We start from the raw sequence: 19,769 nt of genomic DNA on the forward strand, positions 1-19,769 counted from the left end.
AAGGGCCAAAAACAGATAAAAAAAAAGGAGGGGAGAGGTGGGGGGAAGACAGGAAGAACTTAACAGAACATAGAAACCTGAACTCAAAACCTATAAATGTCTCTGGGCAGCTATAAGGTACGAAGTAATGAGAAAAGTATTTGAAAGAAGCCCATGTAAGTCAGGATGATTCTGAGCTCTTACTTCTCTCCAGAAAGTAAAACCCAGAAGCCTATAGGCTCCAAGTCTCTGTACCTCTTCTGCACATTGGTTCATCTCTAAAAATCATTGGAATAACACTACATTTCCTGTTTTTTTTTTTTTTTTTTCTTTTTTCTAGGTAAAAAATGCCATTTTGCTGTACTTCACACAAAGATACCACACTTGATAATGTATATCAAATACATACTGCAACTCTCCCACCATATCAGCACAGCACTGTCTAAAGTTACAAGGCAATGTGGAGCAGGGCAGTGCATGCTGAACCCCTGGTTAGAAAGCCTTAAGACTTGCAGTGATGATGTATTTCGAATCTGGCAGTGCTGATTCAACCTGTCATTTCTAAGCAAACAGAATGAGATTCTGCATTTTCAGGCTGGAACTCTCAGATAGCTGTACTGGATGATCACTCCAGCCCCCCTGGCACTTTCTGTGTGCATATTAAGTTTGCCTTGTTTTGCATGGCAACATCTCCTCTCCTCCATCTAGTTCTGTGCATTTTTTGGCCTGGTGCTGTAGCTATGTATGGCTTGTCAGAAAAATAAAGAATTTATTTGTGGAAGTCAATGGAGCTAAATAGCATAACAAGTGAGATGCAAGTCAGCCACATGCTTTGGGATCTTTCTAACCAAATATTTTAATAATACACAACAAATGATGCAGTATTCTAATGAATTCAACATGCAGCCAAGAAAACCTTGTACCTAGCAATATAGAAGTTAAGCCCTTATTGCTACAATAAACAATGCTACCCTAAACAAGTTATAGAGTAGCTGTCATTTAGAAGGCATTTATATATCTATGGTACGATACAATTAATACAAATATTAATTTATTTCCATAATAAAAGACCCAAGTAGTATCGTCAGGCTCTTTGCAGCTCACTAAGCAAAAGTAAGTCCATATAGCTGTGTTGGCCAGGATGCTAAGTACTATCCCTCAGATGCAGCTGGTTCAATTTAAGTAGAAACCGAGCAGGAATATGATGCCAAGGACTTTGAATCTTCTGTGGCTCTACTCATGGTCCTATAGATATCTGTATGGGAAATAACAGTGTGCAGACCCCATTTTCCCTCTCTCCTAGGAGGTAAAGTTAATCCAAAGATGTTCAGTGAGATTTGTCTTCCCTTTACAGCTCTCTTCAGACGTACACATTGTCCCATTATCTAGTCAAGAGTATTTTTATTCAGAAGTCGTATTCATAGCATCTCATTAAAGTGTGATTCATGGGATTAGAGTTAATAGGGGAAAAAAGGTTCCTCCAAAGGAACTCATACACTCATATACATCAACTATTAGCAACGATGTAAAATTAAATCCTATTTTTGCATGCAACGTATATTCTCTGAACCTATGTGTGATTCTGTCTGCATGGCTGTTAATTCAACACAACTCCTTTGAAATAACTCTTGATTTATACCAGTATGAGATTAGACTCAGAGCTCTGTATCTAGTTACAAGTGTAAAAAATCTAACAGCATCAACTCACGAATAGCTTCTATAGGCCCAAATGTGTTTTGTTTACTTTATAAAAGGTGTGGGAACCACTTAAACATCAGCATTTTCCATATCATGACTGCCAGTTCCATGAGTTGAAGCCCTACTTTATTTCTCATATTAAATAATTCTTTGTTTGCTCAAGTAAACAACTATGACCATGTGCAAAAGATCAACAGAAAATACTAGTTTTGCTTCAGTTTGCTGCTAATACATTTAAAAAATACATATATATATATATGCATACATATATAGCAAAACTGCCCTAAAGAACAAGCTGCTGAATTTTTCTGGCATGTGTCACAATGTTTAAGGCTTAGAATGGCAATGAACTCTGTTGAAAAAGCCTTTCTGAGCACACAAGAATATTGCCATTTGCCCGCTGGGCACAGTTTTCAGAGGGAGCTGAAACTGCGCCCACTGAACTGCCAGAAAATGCACTCCTCTAGGTCGGCACGGCTGCTGGAGACAGAAGGTAGTGTTCAGAGCTAAATCCTTTTCCTGTGATCACTGTCCAGACCAGGAAAGAGGTTGAGGACTCGGAAAAGGCGAAGGGTGTGAAGAGATGGGCACCAAAATTAAGAAAACCTTCTGCAGATCTTTCATTAATACAACACAATGTCTTGGAATACCTATGAAGAGCTCAGATCAAAATCAGTCCTGAAGACAGAAGAGATGGGTCACAGTAAACAAACCCCATGAACTGTAGGATTCTAGTCTCTATCAAGAGCATGCTCTACTGCAGTGAGCCTGGGCACACCAGTGAAAGTACAGGGTGACACAAAACCAGATCTGGACTTGGATATTAATAAATATCATAATGTCTTCCTGTAAATCTTGCACTGTAAATCCTACGTGTCTTGGTTTGGCCACTGTGTCTTATTTGATCCTTCTGTATAATCCCCCCTACCCCCCAAAAAAAAAACTATTATTTTTTGAGCTGCATATGGGAATAGGAAATACAAACAAATGTGTTTCAATCCATAAATAGGTAGCTCAAGAACTGAAAACACACAAATGATGACAGAATGTCAGCATCTACAGTAAAGAATATATCACGTATGAATGTTCAAGTTACACAGACACATATGTTCGAGCTCACGCAAGCTCTTCAACCTTCTGAACATGGGTATGGGTACTGCCCAAAAATGAAGCATCTTTCAGCTCAGGAAGCAAACCCTGCACACTAGTAGGAATGCACGTATGTTTGTACTTCATCTCACAGAATTCTACAGATACATTTTAAACCACTGCGTAGCTGGACCATCAAAACACTGTCTTATGGGAGAATTTTCTGACAAATATCAACATATAATTAGGTCAAAGCAATCCCTATCCAAAAGCTTGAGAGCATTGGCTAAAAAAAAAAAAAAAAGAGAAAAACACATTATAATTTGGTTTTGAGCAGGACAAAAACCTGTGTTATGCCTCAGATTTTTTATACATTAAGCATATTGCCCTAGTGGGGCAAACAAACCTGTCAAAACTTGCCAGCTTTCTTAGCTATACCTCAGTTTCAGAGTGGTGAACACAGAAATCACATCATTTAAATAAATGCCATGTTACATGACAGCTTTTTTTATGCTACATGATAATCTGAGAAGCATGGGTTGTCAGTGGAGGCAGAAATGGGCCCAAGGCACTTCTATTTTACTTGAGCATCAGTAAGACTGAAAAGAGAAGGAGTGAGCATTAGGTCACTACAGAGCTGTTCCAAAGGAGCTTTTTCTTCTGGGAGAATTTATATTTAGTTTCATAAATAAAATCAGTCCATTGGAATGAAAGAGACAGCCTTCCCCAGAAACATTACTAAAAATAAGTTAATGTATACATGTATTTCTCCTTAAAAAGAAAAAATTGCAGTTAATTGGATAGTAGCTGGCCATTGCTGAGGCAGTTACACCACAGACGTTCTACAGCATTGCCTTTAAATATCCAAATTACACGTAGAAATTTTAATTTTTCATCCTTTGAACTCCGCTGCAGAACTTTCACAATTACCTCTTCCTTCACTTGCTGTATTTGTAAATTCTGTGTTACCTTTAATTAAGCTCTCCCCAGACTGCTTATTTATTTTTGAAGAATGAAACATGCTCGCTAAATGAATTTTCTCAGGGTTTTGCAGGTTTTAAATCTATTAGAAGATGTCACTGCAGTGAAGGCTGAGATTTGTTCTAGTCTCAAGGGGAAAATATTCTGCTCTTAAAATGTTAGTTAAAAACAGAGCAACTCCACTGTTTTTACTGGAATTCTTTAAATGTTATGCCACTCTAGAAAGAGAATTTGGCCCAAAATGAAGTAGTTTTCCCCTGCCTTAGTTGCAAGTAATTTCTTAGATAACTAAATACCCCAAACTACGATCTCTGTAGTATCACTTGATCAGTTTAAAAGTATTACCTAACCATTGCTGTAAGCAGGATGGTCAGTCTACCACCTTTCAAAATAATATAACATACATTTTAATGTAAATTATGCAAGCCCTGAATTTATACAATTACTGACTACATAATGAATTAATGTGGCATTTGGATACAGTTATTATAACAGCAGTTTTGACGGTTTCCAGCAAGAGCTCTTGAATAGTATGTTTGCGTAACAAGCACTTTAAAGCATGGTAGTAGCATATAGGCACTTGTAAAGGTAACACAACAGGCTTTACAGTGCATACACTGTCATTTAAAGTGAACCCCAATGCTATAAAACCAGGCTGCTTCACAAACCCAAAATAACTAACCTAGCAGACAAATTAAAAATCTCCAGCCTCTATCTCTGCAGAACCACGTCAAACTCCTACCATTGCCTGTCACTCTCAGTTACTTTGCTTCGAAGTTTTATTTCTGTAGTATTAAATTGCTGAATCACTCAGTTTTCAGCTATTTCAACCTGAGAATCAAGCACATTGATCTTCTTTATAGAAGCAGTAAAACATTCTAAAATTAATTAAACTTCAGTTGGACGCATAGCCAAGTTCAACTTGTGATCTTTTAAACCTCATCTGCATTCTCATATTGTCAAGATAATCAGCAAGATATGTGTTAGAAGAAAAATGTAAAAAAAACGGTTTCCTGCTCTGAAGAGTTTCCAATCTGGAAAGTGAAGTTGGTAAGCAAGCAAACAGATAAATGTAAATAAAATGTGGCCAGTCTGCTGATATCATGAAGTTATGAAAAGTTACAAAGAAAGGCAAGAAGCAGAGAGTGCTTTAAAAACCAGACAGATATGCAGGCAACACCACTGGATAGCCTACCGTAACTTAAAAATGTGGAAAAAAATTGGAAAATGCTTGTTACTTGTTCCTTTTAGAAGCATTTTAGTGTAAAATGCATACTTAATGGTTATTCAGACATAGTGCCTACATTTTTGTCCTCTTTTCCTCGAGGAACTTCCCTTTTTTACTGGAAACAAATTAACTTCTGTAATTCTCAGTTTGCCAAATTCATATTTGTACCAATCTTTGCTGCTTACTGTCTTTCCCCCCAGCCTTCCTGTTTTCCTGTTGATTCCTACTGAAATGACTGAGGTGTCTACTGGAGACCCTGAGGCTAATTGTAGCCAACAATCCCAGTGCACTTTGGATTTTTATGCCAACAAAAAAGTAGAAAGCTTCATTCTTTTTCCATATCAATACAAATCTGACCTGATAGCTGCTACTCGGTGGCAGCAGAGGTAGAAGCAGAGGGTGCCAGGAAGGAGCGAAATTGCTTGGGAGCAGACTAATGTTTGGAGCAGGTTTTTCACCTGAATGCACTTGTCAAACTTGACCTTTGAGCCTGTACTGTTTTACTCATACAGTCTCTTATTTCCTTTTTCTGATTTTATTCTTAAATACCGGTACCTTTTGCACATTCAGGCTGAAATCAGAAGAGTGGTGCTCTCCTCCTGCTGCTCTAACCTTTTATGAGTAGGACTTCAGTTCCCTGTGAACCAAATGCAGGGAATCCACCAGTGCCTCAGTCTCCAAGGAAAGGAGGGCTGGCACTCCCCACCAGTTCATCTGGTTCCAGCAAAGGGTGTGCTCAAACCCTAGCCTATCCCTAGCAGTTTGGTTTGGCCTTAGAGAACCAAAACTTGTTTCTCTTTATCATCAGTATCTAACATATTTTGATTTCTGTATTTCCCTAAGCCATTTGAGATCACAGCTTCACATGCTCTCATCTTCTAGAGCAGCGCAGCGATTACTCCAGAAACCAACACGATACATAGCCAGTATAAATATCTAATACACTTTGCTTTGTTTCTCCAAATGTGTTTTGGTTGCGTACACAAAGACCACTTTATGGTTTTTGTATTCTACTTTTCACAACAAAACAACAGTGCCTTGATTTTGGAAACGTTTAAGCTGCCTAGTTAGGTAGGAAATCCCAAAACAATCTTTATTTTTTTAATATTTGATTTTAGCCAGATATAAAAAATGCAGCGCAAAAAGCAGATATTTACATTCCATGATGCACCAAAGATTAAAAGAAAATTGCACGTTTAGCACTCTAACTATAGTGTTTAACTGCTCACAAATGGATTTTCACATTTTTGTAGCGATTTACAATGTGAAATAGGTATTGTAATCTAACCCACCACAACTGCATGATTTTTGACCAACTTGCTGTTGATAAATAATTCAAGTATTAGGTTATTAAATTTTTTACAATTAAGTGACTGAGAAAGCTGTTTATTGCCTTCCGTTATACCCTCTGTTAATAAGATCATTGTTGCAGATGTTCATGTATGCTGCATTGATGTTTAATGGTGCATGATGCTCTAGGTGGTTCCCATAACCTTGCTTTGTCTACTATGAGCTGACTCAATTGATATGATAATAGAGAAAAGAGGTCTGAAACAAGCTGGGCTGTACTGGCACAATTTGCATAACCTTTAAATTTGCCATCATTTGATAGCCAACTGCTCCTACAAATTCTTATTCAGTTGTCATCAACAACAATATACTGTACAAACGGCATTCTGCAATTGGGACAGGTGGGGCGGAAAGAGAGGGCATGCATAGTTTATTGCACTTGTACATGCTATCAGGAAATGTACTTATTATCAAATTTATAAAGCCAACAATTTGGAATAGAGTTCTGCAGTTTCATTTGTGATCAATTGCTGTTAGCCACAATGCATGGCCCGGCATCTTTTCAGGTTCACAGTACAATATCACAGTGTCGGATTACAAGGGGCATAAATATTTGGTTCCATAGACTCCTCTCTGATTTAGTTTTGACTGCTAATCACTGGGGCAGGCAGAGGAATCGGAATGGATTAGGAGGGCGGTGGGGGGCACAGGGTAGCAGACTACAGAAAATAAAATCAATATAAGCAGCCTCCCAAACTTTAAATCTGGTCTCAGATGTCACTCAGTATTCTTTTTAAAGAAACATTAGTATTATATAATTCAGTAGGTATAGCCAAAACATAGCAATATAAAAAAAGTTCATGTTTACTGTATTCATTAAATCTGCTGTCTGTATATACTCTAAGCCAGGTCTGCTTACTTTACTGACTTTGTTATTCATAACAAAGCAAACAGCTACGGTCAAAGTAAGCTGGAGCCTACTTTCATTCAAATGGGATCAACTACATAAACATTATTTTTGTGGTATCCAGAGGTTTATATTAAACTCCCACTTCATATTCCATATTATGTGCAGGTGTCTCAAGGTCGCTGGTATACAAGAAATGTGCATAGTCTACTTTTCATATGTGGCATTAAAACAATTTCCACTTTGATTTATCTGTGAAATTTACTGTGGAAATCACTGAGCCAAACTGATCATAAATTTCATAATTCCTACTTTTAAACAATTAACCATTTTTGAGAACTCCAATTAACAACCCCACCCTCGGTGTTAACTGAAGATTTTTTGTCATCTTACACAAATTGAATCCTAAATCCCCAAAGTCAGGCGAAGCAGGACCCATTCAAACTTTCCCTTTGCCCACTTTTTCCACCAGCCAGGATCCACCCTAGCCTTTATCCCTCCTAGAGCTAAGGATTTGTTTTCCATTCAGCCACCTACTTTGTACAACTTCTATTGCCTGCAACTGGATGCTGCAGCAGAGAAACTTCTAATCAAAGGGCCAGTTCCTGCAGTTAATTTTCATCCAAGGTCACCATACGTACCCACATTTTACTCTCCTGCCATTCTGCGCAATTATTTTACAGGGACTATTTGAGCAGGTGAGATTAGAGGCTTGAAAATGTTAAGTTCCATCATTCACGGCAAAGCATGACATGGATAGCTACAATTTAAACTTTTCTACAATGTTCATTCAACTGTAATCACAAGATGGGAAATAAAATCTCTAAATTAAAGATGATAGGCTACCAGAGTCTGTAGGGCACCTTCTGAGTAGGGATTCTGCTGTTCAAACTCTTCTGTGATGATTTGTTATGAAGTGAACTGCTGCCTAATAAAAAAAGGCTAGCACTGCCAAAATAATGGAAAAAAAGACCTTCTACAGGAGGTATTCTGCCTAGGTGCCAGTGGTCAAAGGGTGGTGCAGTTCTTTAATGCACCTCATTTGTAACAGACAACAAAGAAGACACCTTAGGGTAAAACGTGTTATCAAATCTTTCAGCATATCTAAAGTTCACTTTTTGTATAACCTCTACGTAGGCTACAAAAATTGAATCAGATTGCAGACAAGGTACAACACACAAAAAGACACATGGATCAGTATAAACCATTAATATTCATGAATGTTCTAACTCTATGGCCATAATCGATATCCAATGAAGTTAATGAGATCTTTCAATTGATTTCAAAAGACACTGGGTTGAGCCTCAGAGACAATAATATCACATCCTCTGCAAGCACTCCAGCTAGTAACACACACTTTGATAAGTTGCTTCTTATCCAGAATTTCAGCAGTGAACAAAAGATGCATTACCTTATTTCAAACTGGTTGTGCAAAATGAGCAACATACCATTAAAACTCTCAATATGGAGCATTTAATATCTTTAATTGAAGAGTAGTCAAGGCCATAGTAGTTACTTGTGATGTTAACGCCAATACGAGATCCATAAGTAGGAACAATCCTTATTTATTTAATGAGGAAATGAAAAAGAAAAAAAGAAAAAAAGAGGAGCCTTAATGTGCCATCCTCCCAGAAGGTTAAGATTTTGTTTTGTTTGAACTTTGAGCCTCTAGAAAGCAGTGCCTCAAACTCTTATGTCTTCTAACACATCTATGCCCATCCAATAGATTTAATCACTGATAAGTAGAGTTTTAAGTTCAAACTGGCCTTGACCTTGGGCAGTATGACATTATCTGAAAACCATTAATGGTCTGAAACTAAAGGAAAAGCTCATTAATAAAAGCAAAACCGTACAAAGGTACAAAGGCAAAAAAAAAAAAAAAAGGAAAAGAAAAAAAAGAAAGTTTTATTAAAAGTATTGATCATGACCTAGGGCAATACAGACATCGATCTTCCCACATCTCCACAGGAAAAAAAAAGTTAAGCCAACGAATTATTGATCTATTATGGAACCTGCTGAACAAGCCATATATTTAATTTCTTACAATGAAAAAAAAAATCATACCAAATCAACGTAAAGAGAAAATACATTTCCTAAAAATTATTGGTAAAAAAATTACTATTTGAATAATTTCATGAAATAGCCGCCCTCTTAGTAGGATTTGAACCTAAGTGTCGGGAGGTGAGAAGCCTAGGCACTGTAAACCTTTAAAGCATGGGTTTCAGATTTCAACTCATAAAGCACATGCTTTAAGGAGAAATGGGTAGCGTCCACTACTGAATACTACTGCAACAAAGAATGCGAGTATAGAAAAGGACAATGCTGACCTTTAAGCACAAATTTAATCAAAAGTTTACAGGATAATTATTTTATATGAAACAGAACAGTGGAGTTTGGGATTTTCTTCAGTTTGTTCAAAAAGTCAGAAAGACGTATTTCAACTGACATAACATTGTAGCTGCAAAAACAGTTGCTGAAAAGCTAAAAGTCACCAGAATTTCATGTTTGGTGTGCATGGGGAGGGTAGGTATCATTTTAATAATCTTGACAAAGTTGCATGGATTACATGCACACGTGAAAAGCACAAATTAAATCTGAGTGCTGTCATTAATTCCAGTGCTTCCCAATTACTGAACGACTGGCTCTTTTTAATAGAATTCTATGACAGAATTGGTAGTTTTCAGCACATGAGATGTCAAATACATCAGTTCCCTTGTGATAGTACATTCATGGCTCTGTGCCATTGTTCTTTGCTCTTTGCTTTGAGAATGTAATTCTACAATGCTGCCAGCTGATCCTGGAGCAACTTTCACTCCAACTTTGGAACTACAGTCTTTGTTGCTAGATGGATCTTGTTTTACGTCTCAGAGTAAGCCTCCAGAACAACTTCAGCTGCTATAGTTTGCAGATACTATAACCTCATCCTTGTCTCCTTCTACTGCAAATGCTGCATTCTGTCCTCCCATGCTGGCACTAGTACTCATCTTAACCCTGGAATGAGCTGGTCCCAAGAGCTCAGTACCATACCAGGATGGGTAGGTTTCTGCCAGTCTGTGCAGACTGCTGAGCTGGCTCCCCATGCTGTCATGCAGTATGCTGTCAGTGTGGGGAAAATGTGTATCCTAGAGGAGCAGTGATTTCTGATTTTTCTATCAGTTTAGAACTGCTAGGGACCCAGCTCTCCATTTCACATGCTCTGAGGACTAGGTAGCTATAGAACAAATAAGGTGAATCCTCGTTCCTTCTATGACTACCAAGAACAGTAGGGGCCTGCACTGGTAACCAGGAGGCTTAATTACCACAATCTTGTCTTCTCAGGATTTCTGGTAAGGAGTTCTGTTGCTTCAGGGTTTGAGTAAAGAGAATAACAGTGTGCTGATGTAATTTTTTCTGTATGAACCATCTCACAACTTACTCAGTTCACCAGTAAAATGGTGCCAGTTTTAAAGTATTACAGTCATGTACACAGGAGGCAACAGAAATTAACGATAAACTAATTCTATGTGGATGCTCTAATTGAGGAATAATATCAAAATCATATTTCTCAAAAACCCGAAACAAACAAAAGAACTCAGCTGCAGTGTACTAAGGTACTTTATTTCCTGAACAAGAGTGTCCATTTTGGATTTAATGGCACCTGAATCAGTATCTTACTATAAATTCATTCAGCCTTGCTCTTCAGAGCCAGGCAAGAAAGACTTCAACTCATTTAAGAGGTGGCCTTACCGAAATCCCCACGCCCACATCCACTCTTGATGCTAACTGTGCATACCTGTTACGGGTAGCACCTCCAGGCTATGCATACCCTTTCTGAGGGGAGCTATTTAGTGCAGCATGTGCCATCTTCTAGGGATACATTTAGATTCATTTGGGATAGTAAAAAAGAAAGCTGAGTGTAAAAGACTGCAGAAGTGCTCACACTTTGGGCTATAAAATTCTCTGTCAATAAATGTAAGAAAGGTGCATGTATAAAAAAAAATAAATCAATTCTAGCTTTAAATACACACTGATGGGCTCTAAACCACACATTACCACACCATACAGAACATTTGAAGCTTCAACAGATAATTCTATGAAAATGTCAGATCAATCATCAGTGGCAGCCAGAAAAACAAATACAATGTTAGCAATTATTAAAAGCGGAATACAGAACAAAGAAAACAACAAAATTAAACCACTTTGTAAACTTCTCAGGCACAAAGAGTATAGCAGACCTGAAGAAGGTGCAGTGAAGGGTGGTCCAGGGTGTCAGAATATGGATCAAACAAAGAGCAAGTATCTGAATAGTAAAAAAGCCTGGAGAAAACACCAGTGAAGGGAAGGTAAGCAAGAGTTCTGCAAAATCAAAAGGAAAAAGATATTGCATATGGAATGATGACGGACTGGCTGTGCAATACAAGCAGCTGGACATAGACAGTAACATTCTTGAGTGGCTAAATCCAAACAAATAAGGGGAGGGTATTTATTTTCTTTACATAACACAGAGTCTGTGATGCTTATTATCAAAAGACATTATGTATGGTAAACTATTTTGGAGTATTAAGCACGAAGACAACTTCTCTAGTTCAGAAATTGCCAAACTACAGGTTGCTGGAAGCTAGGAGAGCGTAACATGGAAATATCAGTACAGATTTGTTCTGGCTTTATCCTCTTTTACAAGCACCCACTACTGTTGCAGATACCAGTTTAGACAGACCATTGGTCTGCCTCCGTCCTGTTCCCACGCTCTCACCCTGTACTGCCTCTCCAACATCATGTAATTTCTACGACCTAAGCAGTGCATTTGTATATTAACAGCTATGCCTCCAAGAATCTTTTTTAGAATTATGGTACAAAACCTGACTTCCTAAATCTATGTACTTGTATCTGAGGAACAAAGGGAGAAATTCTTCTGCGTAAGAGGAAATACTTCCTAGTATTTCTAGTGATTATACATGAAAAGGGCGTTCTCTAGCTTCACTCTCAATTCCTGGCCTAAACATGAACACATTAGACTAGAAAAGACATCTTTTTCCTAAATCAATATAAATCACTGAAACACACACATATTACATATATACATATACCTATTTACATATATGTATATGCATCCTTTGAGATGCAACAGTTGATGCACTTTTAAGCTCAGTCAAGACACCAGTATCCAGGAATGTATGTTTTATTAATGTGTTTCAGCTGTCTAATAAAATGCTCAGACCTCCTCTCCTACACAGCATGAATGGTCTCAGTTACAAAAAGGTATTACCAGCTTTGCTATTCATTAATCCCTATCAACAAATGTTCATTATTAATTTAGGTTTTGTGGTTTCCTAAGTCACAACTAAACTAAAAAGAATTCTTTTGGGCTTTCTGGATCATTTGTTATGCCATGAGCAGACTAAAACTTCCTTTTCCTAAATCCTTTTTTGTTTTTTAAGCTTTTCTTTCTATTTGTGAATATAAATGGATAGGGAAGAGTGAAAGTGTGTAAACCTGTGAAAAAGAGAGCACACTAATATAACCCAACCACTATTTCTCCAGATCCAAGAAGGATGAGGAAGGCTGTTGGATAAAAAGAGTTAGTCAAGGTTTTCCTGTCTGGAAAGCTAGGCACAAAAGCTGTAAGGAAAAAATAATGCTTTTTCTTGCTTCTTGGAGGATAATACACAATACTCAGAAGCTTACAGAAAGTGGAGCTGCAAACAGGCCCACCATAAAATGTCAGCAGTGTCAATAGTAATAAATACTTCTATGTTTTATAGATAGGCTTACAAGGTAACATGCTGATCTATGACTGCAGCACAGGCTGACCTCTGTTTTGAGTAAGTTGTGTGCTTGAACATCAGCCTTTTTTATTCCCCCAAAAAAGCATACAGCATCATACCATTATGATTAAAGACTGACTCTTAAAATCTCTCTGGTTTCCACAGTTTTGACAATGTTTCTAAAACAAACAGTTTATAAACTCTCCTAAAATATTTAAGATTTTACATACCCTTACACAGTAAAAGAAGCTTCATCATTCATAAAAACATACTACCATTTGTTGCTTTTTTCATCTAGATCAGGTTTTGGTTTTATCCAAACTTATAAACTTCGAATTTATGAACATAACTGCAGATACTAGCTTAAGAATGGTTGTACTGGGTGACACCGACATCCACTTAACTCAGTATCCTGTTTCAGATAACAGATAGAGACAACTGCCTAGTATTACTCCAACATCAAAAGCTTAGTAGGCAGGCTCTAAAACTTGGTAACGTTGCAAGTTTTATTTTGACATATTTATTAAGCTACACTGCACATGCCGTTTAATTTATGGAACAGATTCAATAACAGTAATAACAAGCAGAAATTCACAAATACTATTTCAGTGGTACTACGTGGTAGGTGCACAAACAAATTTTTAAGATGGACCTTTCTCATTTTACCACATTTGCCAGCATTGCTAATGCATTTCCTGAAATACATTGAGTAATGTGTCTCAAACCTGAAGAAGATGTAAGTGCTTAGTAAGCCCTAACTGAGGTAGCTTTAATGCTTGAATCCTTCAAAAATCTGTTTTTACTGCCATATTCTAACAAATGAGGTTATTACAAATGTGCCCTTAACAGAGGTGGTCTTGCAAACATCGGAGGGAAAAAGAATGGAAAATTCCATGTTCATGTCTGAACATGCCAGATTTCATCATTCATAACTTGAAAAATGCTGAAGTGATTTTCTTTAAATTTGGATTGTTTTTCTTTCCTCTATTAGAGCCATAAAACAAGCCAAGTTTAAAGTTTGTAGCTTCAGCTGTTTTTTAATTATGCAAATATTTCAATATGAAAGTATGTTTTTCCATTGCTGAACTGATTTTGCTCAGACTTTCCAAAGATTTCCCTTTGGGCCAAGACCAGTCATAAAATGCATCTGACTAAAAGTAATTTGTTTAAAAATGTTATGAACAGCTCTGTAAAAGGGATAGCTTTCACAGCATTTGATTTTGACAAATGTTATAGCACACATATAGATATGACATGTATGTTCTTGCCAGAGCCTGTGATTTTTGGTACGTTTCTTAAAAGCTCCAACTGCTGAAATCAGGAGACTGCATGTATTCATTAACTCCTCTTGCTTTCCCCACGTACGTATTTTTGTGGTCACAAAAAGAAGTATTGAAAGGTGAAATGAATGTATCCCATAAGCTCAGGAACCCTCAGTTAGATCCAGATTCTCAGGCCTGGGAAGAGGGATATAATGGAATACGGCTGTGGTTGTGAGACTAGTCTTGATAGCCAAGTAATTTCCAGTATGTATGAGGAGCATCCACAAAAATAATTAACCCAATAGTGTTCCTCAGATAAACTTTTCTGGTAAGGAAGTCCACAGATCCTACCTTCAGTTACCAGTACCTTTCCCAAAGCCTACTTCTCTCTCTGTACTAAGAGGTTTCATCACAGGTGTCTCTTACAGGCTACTTTTGTTCAAGAGAGTTTTATCAAAATTCAGCCACATTGAGGACCAGTGCTAGAGAAAACGACAACATTTTCATCAATGTTAATCCTCAGGGTCACTGAGGAGGCCCAATGTCTTCAAGCTTTTCAGTAAAAAATATATATCATTTGACATCATCAAAAAATGCACCTCAGGTTGCCCAGAGAGGTGACAGATGTCCCATCCTTGGAAACATTCAAGGTCAGACTGGACAAAGCTTTGAGCAACCTGGTCTAGTGGCAGGTGTCCCTACTTACTGCAGGAGGGTTGGACTAGATGGCCTTTAAAGGTCCTTTCCAACCCAAACCATTCTATGATTCTATGACATGAAGAGGAAAACTTCAGACCACAATCATTTGCACACGCTCTGTGGAGTCTTAGAAGCTGACAATTTAGTTAACATTTCATCACACAGCTCCTGTGTGCCAATACTAAACACTTCTTTCCTTCCCTATAAAACACACTGATCACACTCAGCTTGAATTTGAGCTTGCCTCTTCCTTGTAATTATTCCTACTGACAGAGAACAGAAAGGAAGGGGAGAGAAAAGGGGCCTTGGGGCTGGAGTATTGTGACGGAAGAGATATGAACAGACAGTAGAAAGACCCGATGCATTCCATTATAAAGAGATACAAATTTTTCCTCTGAAAATATAAATAATCCAGACAGCCAAAGCATGTGGATTGAGAGATGGGAATGGCTTAGATTGGGATTGCTGATGCGGTTATTGCTTCTCTCCATTTTCATGATCTGCTTCAGTTGCATGGACCTCTAAGTTCCTTGTTAATCCGCGCCTGAACGCCTACAGCTCGTAGTCTGTTTGAGGTGAGCCAACAGTGGGTTTGGTGGGCATTAAAACAACACTGTGTAAACTGCAGCAACTCATAGGATGACTAAACATCTTTGCGGTATGGCTGAACGATATTTTTTGAGGAATTAGATGCTTTAGTGCCTCAGTCTAAGCTCTCTTCCTCATCTGCAAGAGCTGTATTCTCAAAACTTTCTGGTCAATCTTTCTTTCTTTTTGGTAACAAACTGCAGCTTTTTGCCCTATGCTCTACTCTGCAAATACCCACTGATATTTCTGCTCTCTGGAATGTCTAGGAAGCAACAACAACTGTTGCCATAATATTCTCTGCATGTAATGATTAGCTGTAACTGGCCTTTACTCCACTAAAAAATCCCCCAAAATCCATACCTAATTTCCAGGATGTATAATTAATATTGTGCCCTTTCACAAATGAGCTGGCAACCTGCAACAACCCCTTTTATCCATCTTATTTCCTCTTCTTCCAGCCAGAGCTGTATCGAAGTGTATCCCTTCATTATTTCCATTACCTGATCCCCCATCCGACCGACACATAACTCGTTCAAAATGTGCACACCCCCTCTCGTTACCCAGCCCCTCACTACCTAGTCCCACTGCTGCCTGGTCCTGGACAGTATGCAGAGGATGTGACAGAGGAAGCAGAGCTCTGTTAAGGATGCTCTTACAACCTCAGTATTGCCTATCTCATCTTGCTGTGCATGGGCACTGGAAAGGGAAAGGAGAAGTGGGTGGGCCATTTGCCTGTTCCTCTTTACAGAATGTAGCCTGATAAAAGCAATTCACTTCTACTCCCATGGCTCACAGTAATGCCACTCTGCTGCTGCCAGAAAGCAAAGACCTTTCCATGGGGAAAATGGGAAGGGAAGGAAAAAAACCCACAAAGGCCAAATTTACCTTGGTCTTGTACTCCCACACCTGTACACTCCAGGCCCATCCTGTGCTCTTTCAGACATAAACTAAGACCACTGGAATAAGTGACCTGCCCAACAGCTGATGAAGTAACTTAAAAGCAGTAGTAGGCTGGAAGGAAAAGTCCTTTGCCTGGATACTGATCCCCTCTGCCTGAGTTACTACTGACAGAAATGCCTTCCAGCTAACAAACACATTGTTTTTACTATTATTAACGCAGACAAAATATAAAGCAGAAGGTACCAACAAGCATATCCAAGTCCAAAGCTGACATTGCAAATGCTATCTTAATCCAGGCACAAACTCTTTGAGACTATATTGTTTCCTCAGAAAGGCAGGATAAATAACTACACACAGCTTGCTTCTTCAAAAAATGTACTCCTGTGCATTAGAAAAAGGAAATGTATTTTATACTGTAACTATTCCTAAATGAAGTAATTCTTCCAAAGATCACTTAGCACTTAGAAACTTCTTACACTTTCCACTGAAGGTTTCAAAGCAGAACTAGACCTAATTAGTGTTGAAGTAAGTGTGTTAGCAGTACTCTATGCCATTCTGTGGTATCATCATATGCTAAATTAAGGGACACGTTTTCCTTCTTTGATTATTATTTTAATGTGAGGAGGTGGGAAAAAGATGATCCACACCAAAGCAATGAAAAAGGGGGAAAACAATAACAAATTGGTATCTCTTTCAAGAACTGCCCCACAGGCCAAACATCTTTATGTTCTTAATCATTATTAAATGACTTAACATGACATACAGAGCCTGGCGAATGATTGCATCCTGACATGAGAACGAATTACAAATGAAATGAAAGATCAAGCTGTATTAGAGGACTGCCTCTGGGAAATGAAAATCTTTAATTCTCCTTTATTATTGACATTTATTTGGCTGCCATGAATAACAACATAGCAAAGAGATTCAGCTATGCTTGTGCACTGAATAGCTTATCCCACGGCTCAAAACTGCCTTAACATTTATCATGTTTGCTTTTGTAGCTGACACCATTGCATACACTCTCTATCCATCTTGCATTTATCATGCATATAAAGTGTATTCTCTAATTTAAGTTCATTTCATAGCGAAAAAACAGCTAAGATTAGCAAGTGCCAGTCCTCAAATAAGCTCCCAGTTGTAAAAATATCAAAGAAGGGATTAATGGATTTGTTAACAACTCCAGTTTGAAGAATAAAATAAGTACACAGTGAAAATTAAATAAGAGCAAAGGACGGTTACATATAAGATTTAGGTTTACTACTGTTATTACTAGCTCATGTATAAAAACATTTTTATACTGCTATTTTTCAGCCAACTGTACAATACTCAAGTGGAGTGCCTCCATATGGGCCATACACGTAATGCAACGCTTCCATCATTATTCAGTGAGATACACATACCCAACCCTCAATGACTGTTTTCTATTTCCTTCAAACCAGTTTGTAGCTAAGAAAACAGGAGAAGCGGCAAACTGTTGCAGAAATTATTCAAACTGTTGCTAAGAATGGTCTATATAGCAATGACATACCTACTTACTGCCTAGCCCTGCAGCCACAGTCTGAAGCCAGTTCTGATTTGGAGGCAAATATCACAAGTAAGCACCAGCCCCTCAGGTGCAAAGCTTCCTCAACTTCACTTGATTTCCAAAGCAGGAATTCAGCCCTGACTAATAACTTACCTTGTGAAGGAAGGAACAACAAAAATGGCTTGCCACAGTCCATGTTTTTAATAGCTTATTTAGTCTAGAAGCATAGGTGGACAGAATTAAAGAGACTGTCAAAAGGTAGGCAGTCATGTTTATAATGCTTAAATCTGTGCGTCGTACATCATCAATTTAGACAGCACAAACTACTTGTATCCCTGCTAGAACACCTTTTTCCCACGTACTCCTTTGAGAATAGAAGAGCAGACGGCTGAGAAAAGCTAAAGTGAGACTTTCTGCTCAAAGCAAAAATGCCTGGAAATTCACTTAGTACCGGATTTCACTTCCTCCTCTTCACAAATGTTTAAATATACTATACTGTTGCACAGCTGTTCTCAGCAGGCATAGTGTGTTCTTGTTTGCAGCAAAGACGGCTACACAGATAAAATCTCAAGTCATAAAAATCTGAGTAAAACCAACTGGATCAATATTTTATATATATGTTATAAAAAAAGAACTTAAGATGTTCAGAACTAAATTCCCAGGCATTCCTGTGAAATATTAACTTCTTAAATTCAGAATCTTAAAACAATTATAAGTGTAACAGATGAGGATCATGGGCTAACATCAAAAGGCAAATGCTCCAACGACCATTTAACAGTTAAAATTTGTAAAGCCACAATTTGTAATTGTTTAACTAGAATATTTACTGTGAGCAACAAGGGACATTTGAAAAATATACCTGTAGCCATTACAGTGTCATCTTTCCCCTGGGTAAAGACTACGATTCGTTGCCTTTTAGTGTTCACCTTTGGCAGGGCTTGTGTCTTGCGGGCTATCTCTTTAATATCTTCAGTCTATTAATAGGAGAGAAAGAAAATTCTTGTTACCAGCACACTAGAGCAGTGGGAGATTAGAACTTTATTAGCAGATCAAAGATTTTTTTTTATTATGGCTAGGTATAAAATAGACTTTATTGTCAGTAGAGGAAGATTTTTAAAAGGAGGAATATTTCATTCTCCTAAGGGTTTATGTAGTACTATGAGACCATTGTTTTTAATCTTGATAATGATAGTTCAGCTATTCCAATTGCTGCAAAACTGCAAAGCTAACAAAGGAATTACAGAGCATTTCCTAATGAGCAATTAGTGGGTTTCTTTGCTGCTGACTGGATTCTAACCTTACCTACCATAAAATTAAAATCAGAAAGAGAATACTTTGGATCAACTCTGAGCCTGATTTTCATCCAATTTAGCCAGGTTTTATAGTACTATAATCCCTCTGATTTCAGCAGGATTACACATACTGTTTCCCTCACTTCCCTACAGCAACTGATCTCAGCAAGTAAACTGACTGCACACTGCAGTGCCTTAAAGGTGTGGAGCCCAGGTGAATATGCTCTGTGCTCACTAGCTGCTTGCATAATTGAGATGCAGGGAAGCAAAGGGTGAAAGGTATATTCAGTGGGGCACAGAACATCCTTGATTTTCTGAAGTAAGACTAAGCTGTAAAAAATTCAGGAATCTTTGCTTTAAAGAGACTTTGTACACCAGAGTGCATGTAGCTAGGAACAGAGACACTGGCCAAAACCCAAACCTTTCATTCATCCAATGTCTTCAACAGCCACAAGTTTCAAATGCTTAATTTGATTCAAGAAACTCTAAGAACACAAGTTGTCGTTAGAATATTATCCTTCCTATTCTCATAGTTGCCCTATGATCTGCAACACAAGGATTTCAATTTCTGATTTACTTGATTTTCA

At 37.9% G+C, this 19,769-nt stretch overlaps 1 protein-coding gene across 3 annotated transcripts in view; it reads right to left on the reverse strand.

The window, feature by feature from the left end:
• ADK (adenosine kinase) overlaps window positions 1-19,769 on the reverse strand; it is a 307,364-nt gene that overhangs the window by 23,337 nt on the left and 264,258 nt on the right. For all 3 annotated transcript variants that reach the window (XM_080620985.1, XM_080620983.1, XM_080620984.1), the window contains one exon: window positions 18,750-18,864. In XM_080620985.1, the coding sequence (XP_080477111.1) occupies window positions 18,750-18,864 (115 nt within the window). The remainder of the gene's footprint in view (window positions 1-18,749; window positions 18,865-19,769) is intronic.

Source organism: Psittacula echo (assembly GCF_963264785.1).
Source record: "Psittacula echo genome assembly, chromosome: 6".
Lineage (NCBI taxonomy): Eukaryota > Metazoa > Chordata > Aves > Psittaciformes > Psittacidae > Psittacula > Psittacula echo.